The 22,371-nt window shown below is 36.2% G+C and overlaps 1 protein-coding gene across 1 annotated transcript in view; it reads left to right on the top strand.

The window, feature by feature from the left end:
* Window positions 1–22,371, top strand: part of SDCCAG8 (serologically defined colon cancer antigen 8) — a 73,808-nt gene that overhangs the window by 4,041 nt on the left and 47,396 nt on the right. The window contains exon 2 of the mRNA XM_010706840.3: window positions 7,658–7,800. Within this exon, the coding sequence (XP_010705142.1) occupies window positions 7,658–7,800 (143 nt within the window). The remainder of the gene's footprint in view (window positions 1–7,657; window positions 7,801–22,371) is intronic.

Raw genomic sequence — 22,371 nt, 5'->3', positions numbered from 1 at the left:
CACTGATTCCCTCAGATGTCATCTTATGAATAGATATGAGCCATGCTTCACAAGATGAAGTTTGTCACGGGCTGGGACATTAGCAATATCACCAGATGTTTTGAAACTCAATAGAATTGCAAGGTTTAGTACTCTGGTGAGGGTGGACTAGGATTGTATGGCAGAATTTACAGCTGTTACATGAATGCCCATTTTTATACTGAATATTTTGTGACTCCATTAGTTAAAAAGATTCTCAGAAAGTTCTGTTTTTAAAAGGAATTTGTTGAGTTAGTAAGTGTATTTGAATGCTGTTTGGCAGGGAGTAAAGGAATGAAAATACAACAGACAGCTTGAAATTCTTAAGGTTAGATATTTTTTTTCTTGAAAACAGTGGCCTTGAGAGTAAGAAAAACCACGAAATTGCTATTGGACAAGAAAACCTTAAGAAAGACTGTGTTATAACCTTGTAGCGTAACTAAAAGCTTTATCATTAATCCTTCTTTTTTTTAATATTCCAAGTCCTAATCTCAAAGTAGGTAAAGGAGAAGGGAGTAAAATGTTACTACTTTATGGCTTTGTTACGAATTTTCTGATCTATTCAGGAGGAAAATATTTTCGTTACTGGGTTTAGTAGCTCAACTCAAGATTTTTCGAGTAAAAATGTTGATATGGAACTTGACTTTTTACAAAAGAAGTGTCTAATTAAAATTATGAAATATCTGCTGTTCTTGCTGTGCTATCGTGTTTTATATGTCAACCATCCATTCCACAAGGATCACTGAGGATCACCCTTCATAATACACTCTTAGTCCTGTTTTCAAGAGAATATCTGAGGCTGGGAATCCCAGTAGTAGATTTTTTTAATTATTATTTTACTTCATTTTTTTTGTACTGGTCTGCTTCTTTAAAGCAGCTGGCCTGCTAAAAAGAGTGAGGTGAGCTTTTTCAGCCCATGTTACTTATCAGAATTTTATTTCTCATAGCTGCCAACGGCCCAAGTAATCTTGATCCATGCTCTGTCACCTACAGTGGTGTTACCGTGTTAACATATGAAATTATTTATGTGCATTAAACATTATTCAAAGTAGGAAAAGAGTTGCATAGCTTTTGGTTTAAGTGTGTGTATACTTAATGCTTACAGAAATGCCTGTTTTCTCAATTCTTTTTCTTCTTAGACTAGAGTAAGAGTGACTTTATCAACAGTCATTGTGTTAACAATCTGCTCTGAAGTAAAATAATGTAAAAGTCCCTGACTATCACTTTTCTACTGTCAGTGTGTAGCTTTTCTTAATGCTATCTAGGAAGAGACAATCCCACATCAGTCACGTGGAAGATGTGTTTGAAAGGATAAATGAAGTTATTTTTGTCCTCTCCTGTTTCTCCACAGTGAAGGTGTAATCTTCCTATTTGTATTTCTTATATGTACCCTGCTTTTCTGACAATTTCTTTTCAATGAGCAAACCATCTACTCCCCACCAACCCCCAACACCCACAGCTGCAGTCCATTTAAAAATACACCTTGTTCCCCTGTGGTATAAAATCATTTTCTTATCTCTACTGGTGGCTGCTGAGATAATCTCTATTACGGCAGTGTTGTCTGTTAAAATGTTGCAGTAGTAATCTTCATGGGTTTGAAAGTTTTGTTCCTGAAATAGCGGTGTAGTTCAAATATTTTCAAGAAAATAATGTGGTAAAATCCTTGTATAAGATATTTATTCCTTCATATTTTTCAAGGTATTTATTCACAATATCCAGGGGCCATGTTGCTCTTTGAGAGTTTGCACAAGGACAGACATGTTAAAGTACTGCTTAATTTAAAAATGGTGTGTGCATATTCATAAATATATACTTAGCAACACAAATCTTGTCTTTCATTTTTTTTCTTGCCCCAGCTGCACATAACTAACAGTTACAGATAGAAAGTTTGCTTTTGTTAGATTTAAAAATGTCTTTGAGATCATCCCACCTCCATGCTATTCCCTGTTCTTTCTCTGCCTCTTTTCTATTGATCTGCAGACCCTCATCTCTGTTAATTCTTGATCATTTTGGAAGCAGAAGGTTTGCTCCTGGCTTTTGCATAGGTGATGACTCTGGTCTTGAAGTTTTGCTCTTTATTATGCTGAAGGGATGTCACACTACTGCCAGATGCCATTATGTTTCTTTGCAGTAGAAGCAGTAATGTGGCCACAAAACTAGGTGCACCCGAGGACTGCAAGACTTCCACTAAATAAGGCTAGAATAATTAATATCTGTCCAACAAATTGCAGTCTCTACTATTCATCTAGATTAAACCCTTGCTTTTCTCTCTGGTGTTTGGAGGTTCCATAGATTTGTGAACTGTTGGTGGGGAAAAGGAACTCTGTGCTTTTATTGGAGATACCTCTGTGCTTCTGCTCACATTTGTCATCTTTCAGCATCGATATATGAGCGGGTTCTCAATTTCATTCCTAACTTGAGATTTATGTTTTGGACTAAATGACTTGTAGAAATTTGGTGGTTCTATGTTTGTAGAGAATTGACTCTAGTTTCAAGAGGTGATCTTTGTGGACTCTTTTGAGCCTTGCTCATGTATTTCTTGTAATTCACTGGTACACTGTCACAGCTTTTTAATCTCAAATATATTTCCAGAAAGGAATTTTCTCCTTTGAAACCAGATTTAGTTTTCAAAACTAAGTTGTATCCTAAAGCAGATTTAAATAGGAAACAGCAGTGATTCACATAGAATTCAAAAGGGAGAAAAACATTGTTGGGACCTAGCGGAGGTTAACCTTGTGGTGGCCCTAAGTCACGTTATGAAGTTGGATAGCTCTTCAGGTGCAATATGCTATGTCAGATGGCCGTGCCTGGGAGGTCTGAGGTTTAGGGACTGATCAGAACATAGTTTTGCTTGATTGATATCAAGATTAGGATAGAAATGACTGCGAGTGACCCCTGCTGAATATGAGCTGCTAGTTTTCTCCACGTAAAATACCTTGGAATCTTGCTGCAAAAAGTTTGCTCTTTCTTATAAATTAAAAAAGAGAAAAAGAAACTGAGAGAGAATTCTGGTTTTGATTAATTTGTATATAAATAAGTACAGAAGGCAACATTGGTTGAGATCAGTTTTAAACAATGCAAAAATTCCCTGTTGCTGTCATATAGAATGGTTAAGTGCACTTGAATTGCAATACTGATGGTACCTCTCAAAAGGAGCTTAGTTTTAGCCTTTCTCCTATACACCAATTTCATTGCTTTGAAAGGCTGGTTTAGTAAGTGAAACAGAACATGGGAGCTTCAGGGCCTGTAAAGTTTTACTATATATTAATTTGAAACGTATCTGATTTTATAGTTGTTGTTTGCCTTTTGGTGCAAATGCCGACAACCATAGCATTTATATTTCACTTTCTGTTACTTTGTCTTCATTCTTGTATTTTTTGGTTCTATTTTATGTCCTTTTAATGTGTTAAAAATGAAGGAATGAAGTAGAAAACAAAGAAAAGAAAGTACTGCAAATTTGTGGAAATATCTTTCCCTCCAAAATTACAGTGCTGCAGAATTGATTTTTTAGGTTATGCTGTGTGATTTCGTACCTGGTACATAAGAATACTAGAATAACAGTGAATGTCATAAATCGATTATTAGCTCATTTGCTTTTAATATATTTTTGATTTGCTAAAAGGTTTCTCAAGTTGTTTTTACATTTTAATAGAGTATGAGTTTTTATCACTGTTTAATCTTTCTCATTTATTTAATATAAAAAATAGCATTTGTCTTTTCTGTCAGCTTTGCTGCTATTTAAAATTCTGTGGAAAAACATCTGCTGGTTTAGAATTTAAAGTTCCATTTTTCTGCATACAATAGAATCAGCATCAGTACGAAAAGAATTAAGCAATTATTTTAATCCTCAATTTGGCTTGTTTTCAATCAAATTACTTCATTATTTAATTTTATCAGACTCTATGGAGTTAAAGAGATGTCTAGTTAATTAAGAAATAAGTTTTTACAAATACATGAGTATTCATAGGTGAAGATAATTTCAGATTATTAATGGGGAGAATATATGAAGATTCATCCAGTGTTTGAGACATCTTCCTTTATTGCCTTTTAGTAAGATGTATTAATGTCACTGAAAGAACATCTCCAGTGCTATCCTAAAAATGCATTGTGAAAATCAGAAGACAGTTTGTAAACACCTCATGAACTAATGAATGAGAAGAGAAACGCTTAGAATTCCAACTGTTTCAAGAAACTCTAGAAAGTACTACATGCTGCAAACATAAAATAGTTCAGATACTGAAAAGATATATATATATATGGGTATGTGTAAAAATTTTTACCGTGGTGTTATTTCATCAGTGTGTTAATTATTGTTAAATAAAGCTTCCTTCTTTCAACTGAATTGGAGAGGAATGCAGAGTGGTGTTAATGTGCTTCCTTTTACTACTACTGATGTTTCTCTTGCTCAGGTTCAGGCTGCCATCTTTCAATGGCAAAGTGCCTTTTCATACTTCTGAAAGTTTAGGCAGTGCAAAACAGATCAAATAATACTTTTAAAATTATGTGCAGAAGTAATAAGAATATTAAAGTTGGGGAGTTAGGCACCAGAAGTTGCCTGTTGCAATGTTCCAAGCTTAATGTAGTCTTGTTGTACGTATACGTTATGATAATTCTGTTTCTTGTTGTACTGAAAATCTGTTTCAGATTTTCTTAAACTCAAGATTGTCATCTGTCTTTTTTCAGTTCTGTACTCCATCTCTTGTCTCTCACGTATGTTGAAAAGTTAAATATCTTGAAGAAATATTATCTGATCATGTAAAAAGCTGCATTGCAAGCGATAGGCTCTGAGGGATCAAATTAATGCTGCCTTAGAAGCGGAGTTGTCATTAAAATACTTTAGTTGGTGGTTTGTTCCTCCTTCTCCCTACAGTTATGCTAAGGCCCAGATAGCAGCTACAGAATTGCCTGCAGCTTACCGGTAGAAGAAATATGTACTAAAAGTAACACAAAAACGAGCCTGTATCTGAGTAGTTTTGGAAAGACACTATCTGATAAGGTTCCTTGGACGTACAGAAAACTCATTGATTATGGAGTTTTTCTGTGTTTTGAATTCTGATTACATTGTGATGAACTTGACTTGTGATATTTCTACACAAAGTTATGCATTTTTGAATCTGACATTGTTTGCAGGAGAGGGAAAGTTTTGTTTTTTATTGATGTATGAACAGATCTCAGGTTCAGAGGCTTTGTGTTTTTCAAGCCATTGTCTGAGTTACTAAACTGAAGAAGCATCTAGCATCAGGAACTGGGCTGTGTGTTTTCACCATAATAACGCTTGGCTTCTACCAAGTTGTTTTTAATAACTGTTTCTTAAGAATTATTTAGTTAATGTCTCTAAAGTATGCCTGGATCAGACATCTCTGATTTGTGACTTGCTTGTTAGCAAGTCCTCTTGGGTGACAGTAGTTTCCTCCTGTCCTTTTCTTGTGAGATTGTCTGCTAGTTCTGCTGTGGCCATTTCCAGGTTAGAATTCCTGTTCCTCTCATCACTTGCATTGTGATGACATCTAAATGCTGGTATTTAAAATATATTTGTGCGTACATACACACAAACACATGTATGTGTCCCTGTATGTGTCTGGAAAGAAGCATCTGATTTGGAATGTTGTAGTTATCGATGAAAGCAGTGGAAGTAAAATTGGTCTTGAAAACCTGTGTTTGCTTCCCTGTTACTTTTTATGGAATTCATAAGCTCCCTTTGTGTCCTTAAAGATCCTGTTGTGGATTGTTGATTGAGAATTCATTTCTTTGAATATGAATGCATATCCATGACAGCTGAAATCTGTGGACAGATTTTAGGGTTGAGACCCGAAGGTTCAATATCTGGCTAATAAAACATTTTCACCAGGGATTATTCTGCTCTGAATTTGCTTTGTTCTGTAGGTCTCTGTCAAAACCTGACTGAGCTTGTTTCACTTGAGGGAATGGTGTAAAGCCCTTCTGTTCACTGAGGCTTTTCCCTGATGGAGCGGCGGTGAGGTGTACTGATGTTCACAATTGTGGTTATGCTTTTTCGAATACTTAGTTGACTCTTTTCAACTAATTCATATTATTGTGGGTTTTTTTGAAAGAAATTTTTAAAGCAAATCTTAATGGTGTAATGGGTTGTTACAGTCTTTGAAGGGGAAGAAGACTAATGATCCTGCAAATAGCTTCACTCACTTTGTATTCAAAATTGAAATTATTGATTCAGTTTGGGAGGTATCCTGTATCATACAGATGACATTCAAATTCTAATCAAAACATCACAGAATTACAGAATCACCAAGGTTGGAAAAGACATACTTCATGAACCTTTGTTGAGTGGTAAAAAGAACATCATGAAACCTATTCCTGGATGGAGAAATTGTGTTTATCTGCAACATCATAACATACTGGAAGAGTATTGAGTTAACATTTTCACAAGAGGAACAGAGACAACATTATTACAAAGATGCTTCAAGTGCAAATATTGGCACTGAATTACATTAATTTATTCTTGTAGTTGTTTGAATGAATAATTTAATTAACTGAAGAAGATACTAAGGCTTGTAGAAAGTTATGACAAAATAAGTTAAGTTATGAATTTGAAGTATAATAGCTATTCAGCACTGACTCCTTACGTGAACAATTTTATTCTGTGCTGCAAATGTCCTTTCACAATTTAGATGACTTAAAAATATGCAAGTTCTCTCTAGCTCCAACAGTGAATTAATATTTATGTAGGGAGTTTATGTAAGATATCTACTACCTTAAAAAACATATATTGTTAGCTTATATTCTGTACTACATTGCCATCCTTAGAACATCCTTACAACCAAGTATTGCATTATATTTCAGATGTATTCCTACAGGTACTTGTATGTTATACATGGTCTCTATTCTGAGAATATTTATAAAAAATGTTCTAAGTGTTGATACTATGATTAAATTGGCATTAGTATTTCCAGGGTTCTTCACTGCAATCAAAGATGTTGGTCATACAACTTTCCCAATGGTTGCATGTGTGATAAATTAGTGTACTCATTACCTAAATCAGGTTTACTTTCTTGGTTTAGTTGACATATAGAGATTTATAACATAAAGAATATGACAGGATTAATCATGACCAGTGTTTAGGATTCAGTCATAAATAACTTGTTTTATAGCAGCAAAATCACTGAAATACCTTTATTCTCTTAATGTGATATTTTAAGAGTATGACAAGAGCTTGATTCCCATGCATTGTTGCTTATGTAATAGATAAGGTAGGTAACTAGGTAAACTAGGAGATATCCTATGTCCGACAGCATCTAAACACAGTCACTTCTGCTTTCTGGCTTTCTGATGCAGTGAGTTACAGATACAAATATGGAAGTATCCACATGAGGAAATAAGAAAATGATTGTAATATGGATCTCTTAAACATGCAAAGGCAGTAATATTGTGTATTAATACATTTTTGGTATTTATATGATATGCATTTTGACTTTCCATGAGAATATAACGTCAAATATTTTAATTTACTTGTTTTGCACCTTTTATCTTCAAATTACTTTCGTTCTAAAGCAAAAATACATGTTATTTTTCAGGAGTTTTTATCACATTAAGATTTGCTATCTTCAAATGTTTTTCCATGCATTTCTTAAATATACTTTCTATGGCTCTACAATTTTCTAAGAAAATAGAAAAACTGGGATTAGAGCTGAATGGAAACAAGCAGCGTTTGGAACAAGCCCAGCAGGATGTGGCAGGAGCCAGAGAGGACTGCCTAAAACTGACAGAACTGCTGAGTAAATCTGAGCACCAACTGCACCTCACCAGGTACCCCTTATCCTATTACATGCTATAGTACCAATTTCATTCTGCTAATGTTTTTGCCACAGGCTTTCCCCACAGCTGATAACTGCAGTCATTGCATGGGCAGCCCCCTAGTCATATTAAAAGTGGTGACTTGAATGACTGAGTTATGAACTATAAGCAGCTAAAAGTGAACTACTAGCGTGAAGCTAAGGCAATGTTTAACTCCAGTGGTGAGGTACCATACTTGTAGGCAGGAAAAAGGGCTGGGAAGGGTGCAGCTAGTTTCTTGTTCCTGTGTTTGGTGGGACAAGAATACTTTAAAATGTCATTTCAGACTGTAATGAACAGCAGCACCCTTAAACAGAGGAGTTTGCAGATTAATAATGTGAAGTTTATGCAGGTGAATGACCAAGAACATATAAATGTACCTAATCATGCTAAGCTTCCTTGAAGATTAAACAATCAAAAGGTAATATTACTGTCTACACCTAAGAGATAAACTCAAGAATGTGCAGAGGGTGTTGAAGTCACTTGTTCAGTGGATATGTGATGTTATTCATTACACATTTCTAGAAAATAACAAGATTATCCTGCCAATAATTCGTTCCAGCTTGAGTTTATTTTTTTTTCTTTTGTCACACACAGCATTATTGTCTTACTGCTGGAAGATTTTGGTTGTGTATGTGTTGGTTTTTTTCTAACTTCTCCTCTCTTGTCACCTGAAAACTGAGTATCTAGATAGAAATCTGAAGACTTTTACTCAGTCCTTAATCAAAAAGTTGAGTTAATTTAAATTTTACATGGGAGGGAAAAGACCCTCCGATTTTTATCACTTAACAGAATGTCTGTGTGTTCATCCAAGTCTTGTACTCTTCGGGTTTATGAGAATTCTGCCATTGAGTAAATGGAAATAAAATAGAGCTTCATCTAAACTATTAAATTCAATGAATCAATTTTTTATTCAGCTCCATTTCTGTGTAATTCAGAGCACGGTAGTTTAACAGATGGAAGAAAGTACCACTCTAACAGCCTGTATTTAGAGAAAAAATATGCTAGAGGTTAATGAACTTGAAAAAAGTTTGGGGTGAGTTGTTAAGATATCTAAAGTTTTGATTTAGCAGAACTTTATTAATAATGATTTGTTGTGATAGTTAACCAAATGGCTTACCACGCTCCTTTTAGCAAAGGGCTGATTATATGCAATAAAACTCTGGATATCTTGGAGGAAGTCTGATAGCCAATGAATATTTGTGAAAATACATGGCTTGTAAAAATCAGCACTATTTACTGTTTTTACATAGTATGACACCTCTGGCAAGGTAGCTAACATACAGATGACTCAGATATCTTTACAGTCTGTGGTGTCAAACTCAGGAATTTTGCAAGCTGCAAATTACTGGAGGCAGGGAGTTTGGGGCAAGTAATGCCCTATGCCAGCCCTGTTCTTACAGTCTTTAGTAGACATCTGCTTTTGTCTGCTTTTTGAGACAGGCAGTGAATTAGTACAGCTTCTTTGTTTGACTGAGTGTGGCCACTCTTCTGAGATGTCCTAATCTTTGATAATTTTTTATACTTTGTGTTTATATTACGTTTTCTGATTGTAAATATACATTTTAGGAATTAAAATGTTTCTATGCTGGCATATGATCATGAGAAAGATGTCTACGTTAAAGCTTGGGAAATCGAGTTACATAAAGGAAAAATATTTGAATCGAATTCTGTAATACTACTTAGGTTTTTTTAATATTCTCTTTATCTTCTTTCCAGGAATACAGTAGGTGATACTAATGTCACAAGTGGTGGTTGAAGTATGAGATATGTATTGCTTCTGAACTATTACCCTGCATACCTATATTGGCAGCACAGGGTTAGAGATCTTTTCATACTGTCTTCCGTTTTCCCCAAGTCACAGCAGAAAAGATACTCAACTCAAATTGCACTTTTCCTCAGCCTCTCTCCTTCTCTCCTTCTCAGATCACTTCTGGTGGACCAAGCTCACTGTATTAGCGAAGGGTCAAGATTTACATGTCTCTAATGACATTACAGGTCTGTGTTGTAAAGGCCAGTGTGTTTTTAATGTGCAGTACATCCATAGTTGTCATGTGAACTTGATTCACTTGCAGTCTGTCCTCCATTCTTTATTCCCTTCACCTGAAATGGCAGTTGTGCCAGAGAAAATACTCACTTGAAGGGTAGTGGTAATAGCAATCCTATGGGGCTTGTGGAATTGTTCACTGGGATTTGCCAAGGAAAACAGATTTTAAGCTCTAGAGTCCTGCCTGTGGGAGGTCGCTACAGAAATTGCACTGATTCAGTGCATCTCTTGGGTATTCTGGTCTTGGCCTCGTCTTACTGATTTCCCTGTTTTCAAGACAGAACCAGCTGGTCAACTGCAAGTCTACTCTAAAAGCTGAACTTGAGGAAGTCCCGTACTGCTATTACATCATTGTGGATGATGTTTCTGTTGCATTGCATGAACTTCCTTTGTTCTGGCAAAAATTATATATAGCTGAGGAGTTACAGAAAGATTTTTTTGCTTTGTATGACTTAGTAAATGACTAATGAAGAAAGTTCTTTACTAATTCACTGATTCTAACCTTGGATATTGTAAATAAATAAGAATAATAAAATGAATACAAGAGCTTTAGATTTTAGTATACAAATATGAGACAGTAAAGACCATATGAGTGGATTAAATGAGTAAGAGCATACAAACTATGTCTTAGCGAGAAGAAGAAAGTGCTCTGCGGAGCTGTACTCTTCTTCAGGAGTCCCACTTCTTTTCTTGTATCCCAGTTTTCAAATCCTGTTGATTGATTAACTGCTAAACAGCTTCTAAGTTAACAAAATGTACTTGTTAAAAAAATCAAGAAAGAGGTTACAATTAGCTATTCTGAACCATTGCACAGAGTTTAAATTTGCCTTTTCCTGTCACCTTTGTTTCTGGAGCAGTATGTTGCTTAGAAATCTTAGCTATTAACATGCCTTCCTGCTATTGAATCTAGTTAGTAATTCTAACATGTATGTTTTCAAATAACTGGGAAAATATGGAACCTTTGCAGTGTAGTTTCAGTTGTCAGTTGTAATTTTGTAGATGTCACCGTGTTACGAATCTGACCATACTTGCATAACTTTTTTTGTAGTTTTGTTAACCCTAGTTTTGACTTTTGTATTTACTTACAGTAGTTTCCTTAGTAGAAAAATCTTCTGAAATTACTTCTAAAGCCAATTTTAAGTTGTTATTTTGACATGGTTGGGTCTTGCTGATTAAGCTTATCTGAATCTGTTCCTCAAGGCGTATAAAACATACAGATCTATTGTTCTTGGCTCATGAGAGAGTGATTGTTAAAAATCATGTCGATATGCTAGTGGAAAAGATCACATGAAAGATGCAAGACCCTAACAGCTTGCAATGATTTTAGCATGTCATCTAATTTAATAAAAACTTTCACTATTCCAGTGTAATGCAATCATCATTAAAAAGCCTTTCCTCTTTTTGTTACAAAACAACTCAGAATTTATTACTTGATTTGGTTTGTCACATGTAGTTCTTGTTTTCATATGCCAGAACAGTTGAATCTTAAGAATTGGAGGAATCTCAGAATTTCAAAATTGAACTTTTTCTGTGTCATGATGTGTTTTCTCAGACATGGATGTAGGTAGAGGGCTCAAGATATACACTTGGATGTAATGCCATCTAAAATTGAATGGGATTGAATAGAATTGGAGCAGATTTTTTATTTATTATTTACTATCATTGTTTGCATTTAAAAAATGTTACAAACAGTACTGAATGGCTTCTAGGTGAAGAAAAGTTACTTACCCAGATAACGAAGTGCACTTCTCTGTTCAGTTAAATGTGACCGGTCAGGGTAAATGAAATGCCTGTGCCACTTCTTTGAAGGATAAAAGTGGACAAGGGGATGTTGTTTTTCATCTTTTCATTATGTGATATCTTTTCGTTATGTGATATTTCTTTCCTCCCTCATTTTTACAAATTAAATGTTATCTAGAAAGCAGTTTATCAGAGACCGTGGTATTTGGGGAGTACAGTGAATTTCAGTTGAGCCTTCCTGCTATGCGCAGGTCTGCCTAGCAGCCTCTTGTTAATTTCAACAATACCATTAACTCTAATTGTAGTGCATGTATAATAAATAAAGCACGTAAATCTATCATTCCACATCCAGGTTCCTGTGGCATTATTTAGTCACAGCTTTGCTGTTGTGCTTTGTGATGTCACCAGCATTCCTTATTAGAATTGCTAGAATTGATGTGTACCTACACATCAGATTTCCCATTTAATCTATACTACTAAATTCTAAAATAGAAGTTCACTTCTCGATTTGTAAGATTTAGTTCTACATAGTCAGCAATGTACTTGCACAATGCCTGATATTATCTGTTGTGTTTGGGTTTTTGTTGTTGTTTCAATTTTTTTCTAGGAAACGGTAGTTAGCAGCACACTTTCTCCAACAGTTTTAGCACATCACAAAGAGTCCATTGACTCTGCTGGAAGGAAGATAACAGTCAAAGAAATGTTGTTGCTAATATTAAATGACTGAGATACTGTTTTATGTTTCCAGAGTGGCTGACTGACGAAAGGACCAATAGCACTTACACTGGGGAGGAGGGAAAGGGAAAAAGCAGAAATGAAGTGTAAGCAGTGATTGATTTCAATTTTATTTTTTTTTTTACATTTGCTAATTTTACACAAAACCATTATTTTAAGATGCAGAGGGGAGTGATAACATGAAAGAACTCCGGTAACTAATAAACTTTTTAGATCTTGCTTCGTATGTTTACTTTTCATTAAATTTAGGGATGGTTGCAGCAGTGTTGTTGCGATTCAGTCAACATTTATTTCTATCTGTTTTTCATATACAAAGGCACTGGGATGCCAGAAAATAAACTGTTAACGGAGAATTAACTTCTTTGGCATGCTTTCATACTTATCTTCCAAATTAAAGAAAATGAAATGGGCAGAAGCAGAGTGTAGATTACCTCCTTTTTGTCAAAAATGGTGGGAATTTGAAAATTAATAATAAAAAAGGGAACAGATGCAGTAACATGCCAGAGGGAGATTAATGTGGAGAGTAAAATCTGTGAGCAACAAAACTGAAGCAAACTGAATCAGTGGGAGGTGGTTGTACAATCAAAATCAGGATAAAAGAGAAATTACAAACAACCCTGCACTTGTCAAAGTAGTAGTAATGAAATCCTGACTCTGCCAGCAGCGAGAACCTGTGTTAGCACTTTGGGGTAAGGCCGGGAGCCGGGTGCCAGGTAGGAGGGCAGCGCGAGGCTGCTGGGCAGCAGCCATCGCGTGTAGAACAGATGGCAGGGAAAGCTGGCCGGGGAGGGGCTCCTTAGCAGAACTAATCAGACAGTAACAGATAGGGCAGCTGGGAGGACTGACCACCGAGAGGCAAGCGGCAGGGTAGCCGCAGCCTTCCGCGATGTGTGCAGTGGTGTGCCCGTTGGTCCGAGATAAGACCTTGCAATGTCTTTCTAGGCAGAAGCTGCACAAACTTTGGGGCGGATAGAGCGCCTGGCCGCCGCTCGCAGTGATGGGAAGCGTGAGCTGGCTGCCTGGCCTTGTGCAGCCTCCTGAGCCTCCGGCCCAGCCCCGTGAGGTGCATCAGGCTGCCCGTGCCCTGCACAAGTGTCATTTGCTCTCACCCTGTCCCATAATATAAGGATGTGTGGGGTTGCATTTTGTTGCGGTGGCATGTTAAATGTATTACTTGGAGTTCTGTAGAAATGTAAAAGCATTTGGATTTGGGGACTGATCCAGCAAAATGATGAAAAAACTCTGCTTCTTACTGAAATGGGAAAGAGCTGTAGGTCAGCAGCTTTCCACAGGGCTGGGCCCCAGTGATCGGTGAGAAGAATCTTCTGATATTTTGTTTTTGCTTTGAGGGGGCACTTGCTTCTTTGTAAATGAGAGCTTGTGAAAAGTGAATTAAGGTCTGAACCTTCTGATCTTGAGCGACATGAAAAATTTTATTCACATAAGAAATAAAAATCAGTAGGATTTCTTGTGCAATGAGAGGTGGTCACGTGAGGGATGATTAGTGAGTCATACCCTAAGTCGATGACTGTCAGCTTGAAAGAGAAATGGAAACAAGATTTTATCAAGGAAGAGGGAAATAGCATCCCAAAGTGTAACAAAGGGAACCTGAGTTACTACTGTCCAGTTGTATTTGATCACAGTATGGGATGCTTTTTTAGATAATTAAAAAGGGAATGTACATCTCCTGTGTCTGCTTTTGAACTCGTGTATCTCTCTTTTGCAGAAGGTTTATAGCTTGGTTCAATTATTCGTTTTGAGCAGGGAGAGGAGGATACATTACACAGATTTGAAATAGGTGGTATAACATAGCCATATGCTATTTATGCAGCAGTTTTTTGCAATAAATCTAATTTAGTACTGTCAGAAAAAATTAGACTTATTTGGTATAGCAGCACATTAGGAAATGATTGTGGTAGCTTTGAAAGTTGCCATTCGCTCTACTTTACTTGCAATATAATCTTGGAAGGCTTTTTTTCCTTCCTTTTTCCCTGGGTAACTCCATGAAAATGTCTCAGTCTGTTGTGCTGCAGCTGTAGAACCTGCAAGTATTTCCCCAGCTGAAAAGAAGGTCTTGCTTTAAGGTAATTGAAGGGGAAAGACAGAATAACCTCTATTGTTAGCAATTATCTGAATGTATAGACAGAAAAATCAATAATGTGGGGGGGATGGATAGATTCTCCCTTTCCTATAGGTTTTCATAGTGCAGCTGAAATTGTTTATCTCATTATACAGCATGTAGATAAATTAGCTGCTCTGCGTTATTATAGAAGGTAAAATATTTTACCTGCCATGGTAAGACCATATGCTGCTTTACGAAGACTGATACTGAGTGATTTGAAATAAATCGGCTCTGTCGTGTTCTGGCAATGCCTTTTGGAAATTTTGAAGCTTGTGAACGTTATGTCAAGATAATACACATTTAAATATCTTTCTATTTAATCATTAAAACATTTAAGATTATTGTACCAACATTAAAAGGACACTGATGAAGTTTAAAGGAGGAAGAAAAAAGATAAGTGAACAAATAAAGAAATCCAGAATCATCTGTGAATTTTGAACACCGAAGTCTTTATAATAATCCCCTTTTTTTCATTTGTAAAGTATTCAGACGTGGTTTACAATTTAATTTATTGCCCTACAATACAAATTTCTCAAGAAAAACAAAATGATATGCTTTCAGATTTCAGTCTTAGATTTATGTAAATTTTTCTCCGTGGCATTTAAACTGCAAGCGGTCACATCAAATTTCTCTAATGATTTCATCTTTTATACAGTGCGTCAGGTTGCTGAGGCAGCCAAAATGCTGCTGCGTGGAGAGGGTGTTTCGGGAGCGACAATACTTAGAGTGCTTGCGAGCAAGCAGTGAATTCAGATGAAATGTAGAAGAGACTGCTGCAGAAAACAAGCATCTTTGGAAGGTCTTTGTTTTGAGCAGCTATTATTCAGCACTAACAGTAATAAGTTTGTGTGGGTACCAAATATTTACTTCAATTTCATTCAAATTATGTTTTCTATTTGTGTGACTAATGACAACAGGATAATGATTTATTATGGTTAAAAAAAAAATCTTTCAGACACTTGTATTCAAGGCTGCTGGATTTTTGGCTGAATTCTCTACTGGAGAAATGTTTCTAATTTTTATCCTTTTTGACTAGTCTGGGACTTTTCTCTCAAGTTTATCTGAAATTTTGATTTTACAATAAGCTGAAATACACTTTTTCTATCAGCACTTGGTAATTATGAACTTAACTTTAAAAGCCGCTTTGTGCTTTTAAAAGCACACTGGTAGTCATTTACTTTGTGCTGTCACGGTGACGGTTTTTCTTCCCTTATGCAAGATTCTGCTCCTGAAATTCTCGCCTAGAAAATATTTCAACAGAGAAACCAAAAGGTCCTTAATTAGAGACTTGATGTAACTTGACGTTTAAGAGCATCAACCTGAAGGTTGCCATCTCTGTGGAAGGTAGCTGGTGGATGGAAGAGGAATGCAGGCAAATTACCTGAGCATGCCAGCATTGGCTGCTCCGCTGCTCTTGCCACCCCCGCACTTGGTGCCCTGGTGCCGCTGACTGGCCGGGGGGAAATGTGAGCTGGGAGAAGCCTGTCCTGAGCGAGCAGATGAGTGCTGCTTCTGCCGTCGGCTGCTCGACAGAGCTGACCTCCTTTCCCTGTCTGTGCTGGCAGCCTGGCGAGTTTAGTAGCATGCTGCCATTGGTTACCCCTGTGGTATCCTGGTGATTCAAGTATCAAACTCTGCTTTTGCAGGAACAGGAGCAACTGTTCTTGATTAGCTGATCCTTGTTGTTCAGATGCCTTCTCCAGGGCTCAAAATAAGGATTAAATGTTTCTTTGTCATTAGATGGGACAATGCTGTGTATTCTGTTTGTCCCAAAGTTCCTCTTCCATTTCCAGTGCTTTTGTTGACCTGCATGTAGTTTCCTGAGGAAGAAGATCGTAACATCAGAAAACATTTACTTGTAAATGCAGGAACTAATCCCCATGTAAGGGATGTATTAGTGTTAAGTTATTATTGAGCTAAACTTACATAGTTCTTGTCAATGCAATTTTTATTAGAGTCAAATTCAGACCTAACATAAGCGTAACTGCATTTCTGCTAATGAGATTGGATTAGCTCTTGGATTTGCTCCCAGAAAGCTTTACTTTAAATTCAATTTTTAAACAGAGTAATAAAATGGTTGTTTCATTATAATTCCTTATAAAACTTAAATATGTATTTATATTTTTTCACACTAAATTTAATCTTGGTGAAATAATTCTTCTCCCCCTCCTCCTTTTTTAAGGGTGTCCAAGATGCAGGCATTTAAATTGAAAGTTATTTCTTATTTTAGAAGAGGGAGACTATCAAGGAGGTTAGTTAATAATTCAGGAGTTTGTTGCTATCAGAATCTATTCCTGAAAAGAAATACAGGCACAGGAGTTGCTAAAAATAGTGTATCCTGTTGACAATATGAAATTAATCTCAGCTTTGACAAAGAATCTTTACAATTCATCCTAATTTGTAAGGCAGTATTTTAACCAAGACGTACACGTGTGTTTACAAGGCTTACAAGCAGGAAAAAATATTGAGGTTTTTTTTCTCCTTAAACAGTGTTTCATTTTAAACATCTGTAGGCAAGTTTGGAAACTCATAAACTTAATTGGCTGTTCCTATTTTATCTTTGCATTTTCAGTTGATATCTTTGTTGCACAATGTTAAAATGAATCAAAACCTTTCATTTATTATTTTTATTGTCATATTTTTTCCTTTTTCACTTCTTCATATAGCTTTGCAAGTTCTTCTCAGGGATTATGCCAGTCTTTGCAAGGAGGTATATGTACACGAAGAAAACCATATTAGCTGTTGGTGCTAATAAATGACTGAAGTATCTTATTTTACTTCTGTACTATTTCTCTTAAACCCCAAACTGATCTTCATAAATTGAGAACTGCAAAGAACTTCATCTTCTGCTGGTTAGCAGAAGTGGATTTAAATCCACACCGACAGTTCATTTGACAATGACCTTGAGGGGCTTTGCTTCTTGAAGAAGAAAGCAGAAGCTTGCGGTAAACAAAGTTCACTTCTGACAGATGGATTGAATGACAGAAAGGTTGCGAGTGCCAGAATAGCCCTGGCAGAGGAGGAAATGTTCAGTGGAATCCAACAGGAGAGGAGGTGTGAACAGGTGCAGGGTTGCTGACGGAAGGGGAACCAGATGGAAGGAGCCAGAGCCAGTTTATTTAAAGGAAAAGGCAGAAAACACTGAAAGGCTGTGCGATCAGTGGCTAAAAGTGTGCATGGAAGAAGGTAAAAATTCACAAAGCAAAACTGCACAGTGGGATATCTAGCACTTAACATAACGGTAGTAATTTGTGAGTTCAGTTTTAAAGTTGCTATTGAAACATGTTTCTCCTTAAAACTTGACAGCATAAAGAAGAGATTAATAACCTGACTAAAAAAGAAAACAACCAACGAACCCTTGACTAGTATACTACTTGTCCATTATTTCTAATATTAATGTGCAGACAGTATTTCAATCAGAATGATACCAAAATTATGCCACAGCTAACCAAACCAGTGAAGGACCCGTAAGGCTGGATATTTGTTTTTTGACTTACCTGGTTGTATCTAGTTCCTGTGATATGTGGGTATATAAGCATGTCTATTATTGGTATGTTTCTGTAACATCTAGGCAAATCAATGTCAAGTACAATGTAACATTAGCATAATATTTGCTTGGTTTTGCTTTTTGGTCACAACATTGTCAGATTGCTGTAATATGTGGTATTTTGCTGTAGAATGGGGGAGAAGACTAGTTTACCCTACATTAAATATCTTCACAATAAATTTTCTCTTTCAGAGCGTCTTCAAGAAGAACTAATTGTTATATGAAGTTCTGCTTCTTCCCAGGCTGTTTGTGTGAGGCTTGATCCTTGGGAGGCAGAGAGTAATGTTCCTCAGTTCTTAACTTCAGCAATAGTCGGGGAGAGTTAACAGCTTCAGAGCATCAGACCTGTGGCTAATATGGTAGCTTGACTGGAAGTTGTGTGTCTGCCCAAGCAGAATGTCTGAAAAATTTGAGGTGGCTGTTCAGCAGGCATTCAGAGTGCATCTGTGATCTACTGGATCATTCAACTGTGCTGATCTGATGCGGATCAGGTGTGGCCGCACAGTCACTTTTCTTTTGAATTAGCCAGAGCATGCAATGCGCTGTTTATGCTGACTTTATGCCAGCTGCAGGGGGACAGATGATACCTGATTCAGCACAAAGCTTGCTGGTATAAAATTAGTGTACCAAAATCATTGGATTTTTTTTTAAACAAATTTAAATTGACAGACTGCGTTCGTAGCAAATCAGATCTCTGCATCATTTAGCTGCATCATTTTTTGTTTCAACAGTAGGAGCTTGAAGTCTGGATGTACTGTATCAACAAGCTGAGCTTTGGAATACAGATTTACAATGGTTCTGATGTGGTTTAAGTCTGTGCTGCTAGTGAAAAGGCAATTCCATAGAGGGCTAACATGTGGCTCTGCCTGGCTACATACCCACACATCTCCAGGCCCTTGCTTAGGTTAATACCAGTGTCCACATGATCAGAGAGTTCAGGGAGCTGATTCTTTTGAAAAACAATCGTTTGCTCCTGGAGAATTTGTATGAATGCTGATTGTCAGAGGACAAAAAGAATGCACCTTAAACTGACAGTGCTGCCTTAGATTGGCTTAAAACTGTTACAGAATCGCATCATAAGAGACTGCTGGTACCAAGTTCAGGAACAACAATAAGTCAAAAAAATTACTCCTTCATTTTAAACATAGAGAAAATAATTTATGTAACTGTGCGTACAAAGTAAATGCCTGCAAAAATCTTCTATGTGAAGCAAACATTTCAACATTAAGCCATCTGTGAAAGTGCTTGTGGAACAAAGAGCAAAGGAGGAAAGAATATTTTGTAGAAAAGGGCGCAGTACTGTGAAGTGCTTAGTGCTAAGCGCTGGCTTGACAGAAACCACTTCTTCTCATGTAGTATCTTCCCGTGCAACTTCTATGCTGTACTTAATTGCATGTTTCTGTGTGGTCTTATCAGCCAAGTAGTTCACAGTCTAATGGTAATAACATTTACAGGTTGGGTGTTTACATGCAAGGTGTGTGTCTTGCAGGCGAGGTTTATGGATGTGCCAGAAAAAGAAACTTACTTTTTTTCTTTCCTAACAGTGAAAGAGAGGGCAGTTAGTGTTAAGCTGTGGCTTGGCATACACTGAAATACCCAAGCTTAAAACAAGTTATAGTCTACATTGAGAAACTGGTGGTTTTCAGTTCATATCTTCTGAAGGAAAAACACTAAAGTAATAGAATAGTGTTATAGATTACTTATTTGAAAAATATTTCTTCTATGCTGATTTTAACATTAGTGAGAAATCCAGTCTTTTCATTTTGTTAATAGAGCCAGTACCTAGCAATAGTTACAGCACGAGTAGTGCATATGCTGAAGTTAACGGTTTTAAAGCTTCTTCATAATGTATAAGCCTTTGTAGGAAGAATACTCTGTTCATCTCAGTTCATTTTCCCTTAAAACTTTTCATTTTTTACTTGCCCATCATCATAGTTAATGGTAAGTTTTGAAGTTTTGAAGCATAGTAAGTAATCAAAAATAGAGAGGTCATTTTCATTAGCAGTCACTGATTAATAATATATTCTGATGCCTCTGGCAGGATTTAAAGGTCAAAATGATGGTCTGGACTTTGTTTTATTTTTTTCTGTAAAACTTCTAATACTATATACTACATAAAGTACAAACATCTTTAGGAGTTGTACGCGCTTCCCAGCTGCTGTAAATATACTTCAAGTAGAGGAAACTGGGGAAAAAAGTTTCAGTGGAAACAAGGAAGGCGTATGCACTAACTTTCCATCTCAGCAAAATTGAAATTCTCAGAATAAGCAGAATGTTATATAACAAGATGGAAATTATTTGGATTTTGGAAAGGGGATGGATTTGTGTAACCTATTTTATTATTTGCATCTTGGGAAAAATACTTGCAAGCAAGTTTATCAAACATTTGTATCTAGTTTCTTGAGAAAGTTGGAAATATAGACAGAGCTTTGTCTTTCTTGCTTTCTCCCCCAGAAATGTTCCTTACATTTGAGGTGTTTTTGCGAAGTGACATGTCTTTTCTGGTTGCTGGTCTGAGATAGGATAGTAAAAGGTTTTGTTTCATTCATAAACCTTCTTTTAAGATGTTTCTACTTTAAAATTATTTCCATACTATCTTCTTCTCTTGCAGATCTGTATTTGAAAAGTTTAATCAATTTGAATGTTTAATTTCATATCGCTTTTAAACCCTTATCTTAAGGCATAACTTTTTTTTATTTTATTTATTTTTTTAATTGCTTTCAGTAGCTTCTTCTTCGCATAGTTATGAGAAGAAAACTCTGATACTTCATTGTTTTACAAAGCTGTCTGTCCCTACCAATGAATGTAAGTAGACATCTTTCATTATAAAAACAAAAATTTCATAAGCTTCCCTTCTCACAAATAAGACTATTTGCATTCTTAAAAATCAAGCATTCCTCCGGTTTTACTAAAGTATTAACTGGATCTCTGCAAAATGTGACCATACAAATGTTGCTTGTACTGAAGCTCACCAAACGCAGTGTGCCGGCTGGGGCAGATTCCAGAAACTTGAGCTTTCCACTGAGAAGACCTGGCAGCCAGCTCCAGAATCAGCATCCGGTCAGCTCCCAGAAACAGACAGAAAGAGCAACTCAGTGGGTAATTCCCACAATGGGATACAGGAAGGGCAATTTTTCAGCTTCTTGGAGGGATTTGAAAAAGTGACCTGATCATGATGCTTTCAGAAGTTGTTTCTACATAATTCTTCCACTTGCATGCATGCATGCATACTTTTTTTTTTTTTTTAAATTTATTTTTGGATATTAGAAACATTCATGTCATGCCTCTCCTTCTGCCCTGTAAAAGAACTGAGTGCCATAAAATCCGGCCAGCCCAAACATAGTGTGGTGAGTTTACACAAGTAGGGAAAAATCAAAATTATTAAATTAAAAATAAAAATAAAATAAAATTATTTTAAAAAATGGGGAATAAATACAAAATTTACATTGCTTCACAAGAGGAGAACATGAAACACTGCCCAGTTATGTCCTCAGTCATAGCAGTCCTCATTATTAACAGGGATCAACTAGATGATTAATATATAAGCCTTATAAAAGAAGATAACCAGCACTAACCAAAAGGTTCCTCAAAGCTTGACTTAAGAGAAAGGGAGGTATCTTCAGATTCCTAAGTCTTATTACTTACCTGACCCTAACATATGAGCATGTCACATAGTTATCTGTTAATTTTTAAGATATGATAATAAATAATTTTGAATCTTAAAACCAACATTTACTTCCTTATCTGCAGAATTTGGAATCTTACTGTGTTGTATTTCCTTACCTTAAGTATTTGGAACGCTAAAACTTCAGATAACGAGTTTATAGAGTTATGCTCTCCATTGTAAATAACCTAATAGGATACTGCAGTGATGTTCAACTAGGTGGCAGGTCTAAAAGCAGTTTTCAAAGTTATATTGCGTTACTAGAAAAAATGATTTAAGACTATACCTGGGAAGAAAGACTTCTTGGTACTTTTCAATTTCTTTTAGTATTTTAGAACCAACTGTTAAGGTTTCTCTGCTCATCAAAAAAAAAAAACCACCTCAAATCCTTATCCTGCTGTGTAGGACATAAAGATACATATGGAACACAGAGAGAAATTTGTAAAGTGTTGTGAAGCAAACTGTGATTTTATTTTATATACATTCTTCTGTGACTTTTATTAGTATTTGAGTGCTTTCTGTTATTATATTAGGAACTGTATTTTTCTAATATTTCACATAATAGGAAATACACATAGACACTGTAACTTCTTCCAGATTTTATTTTCTTTTTCTTTTACTGTGTATGTTGCTGTGTTGCTTGAAAGAAGAGCAAGGTGCTCTGATTTTCCATTCTTTCTTGATACCTG

This window comes from Meleagris gallopavo, chromosome 2 (genome assembly GCF_000146605.3).
Source record: "Meleagris gallopavo isolate NT-WF06-2002-E0010 breed Aviagen turkey brand Nicholas breeding stock chromosome 2, Turkey_5.1, whole genome shotgun sequence".
Classification (NCBI taxonomy): domain Eukaryota; kingdom Metazoa; phylum Chordata; class Aves; order Galliformes; family Phasianidae; genus Meleagris; species Meleagris gallopavo.
This window is presented reverse-complemented; position numbering and strand designations above follow the sequence as displayed.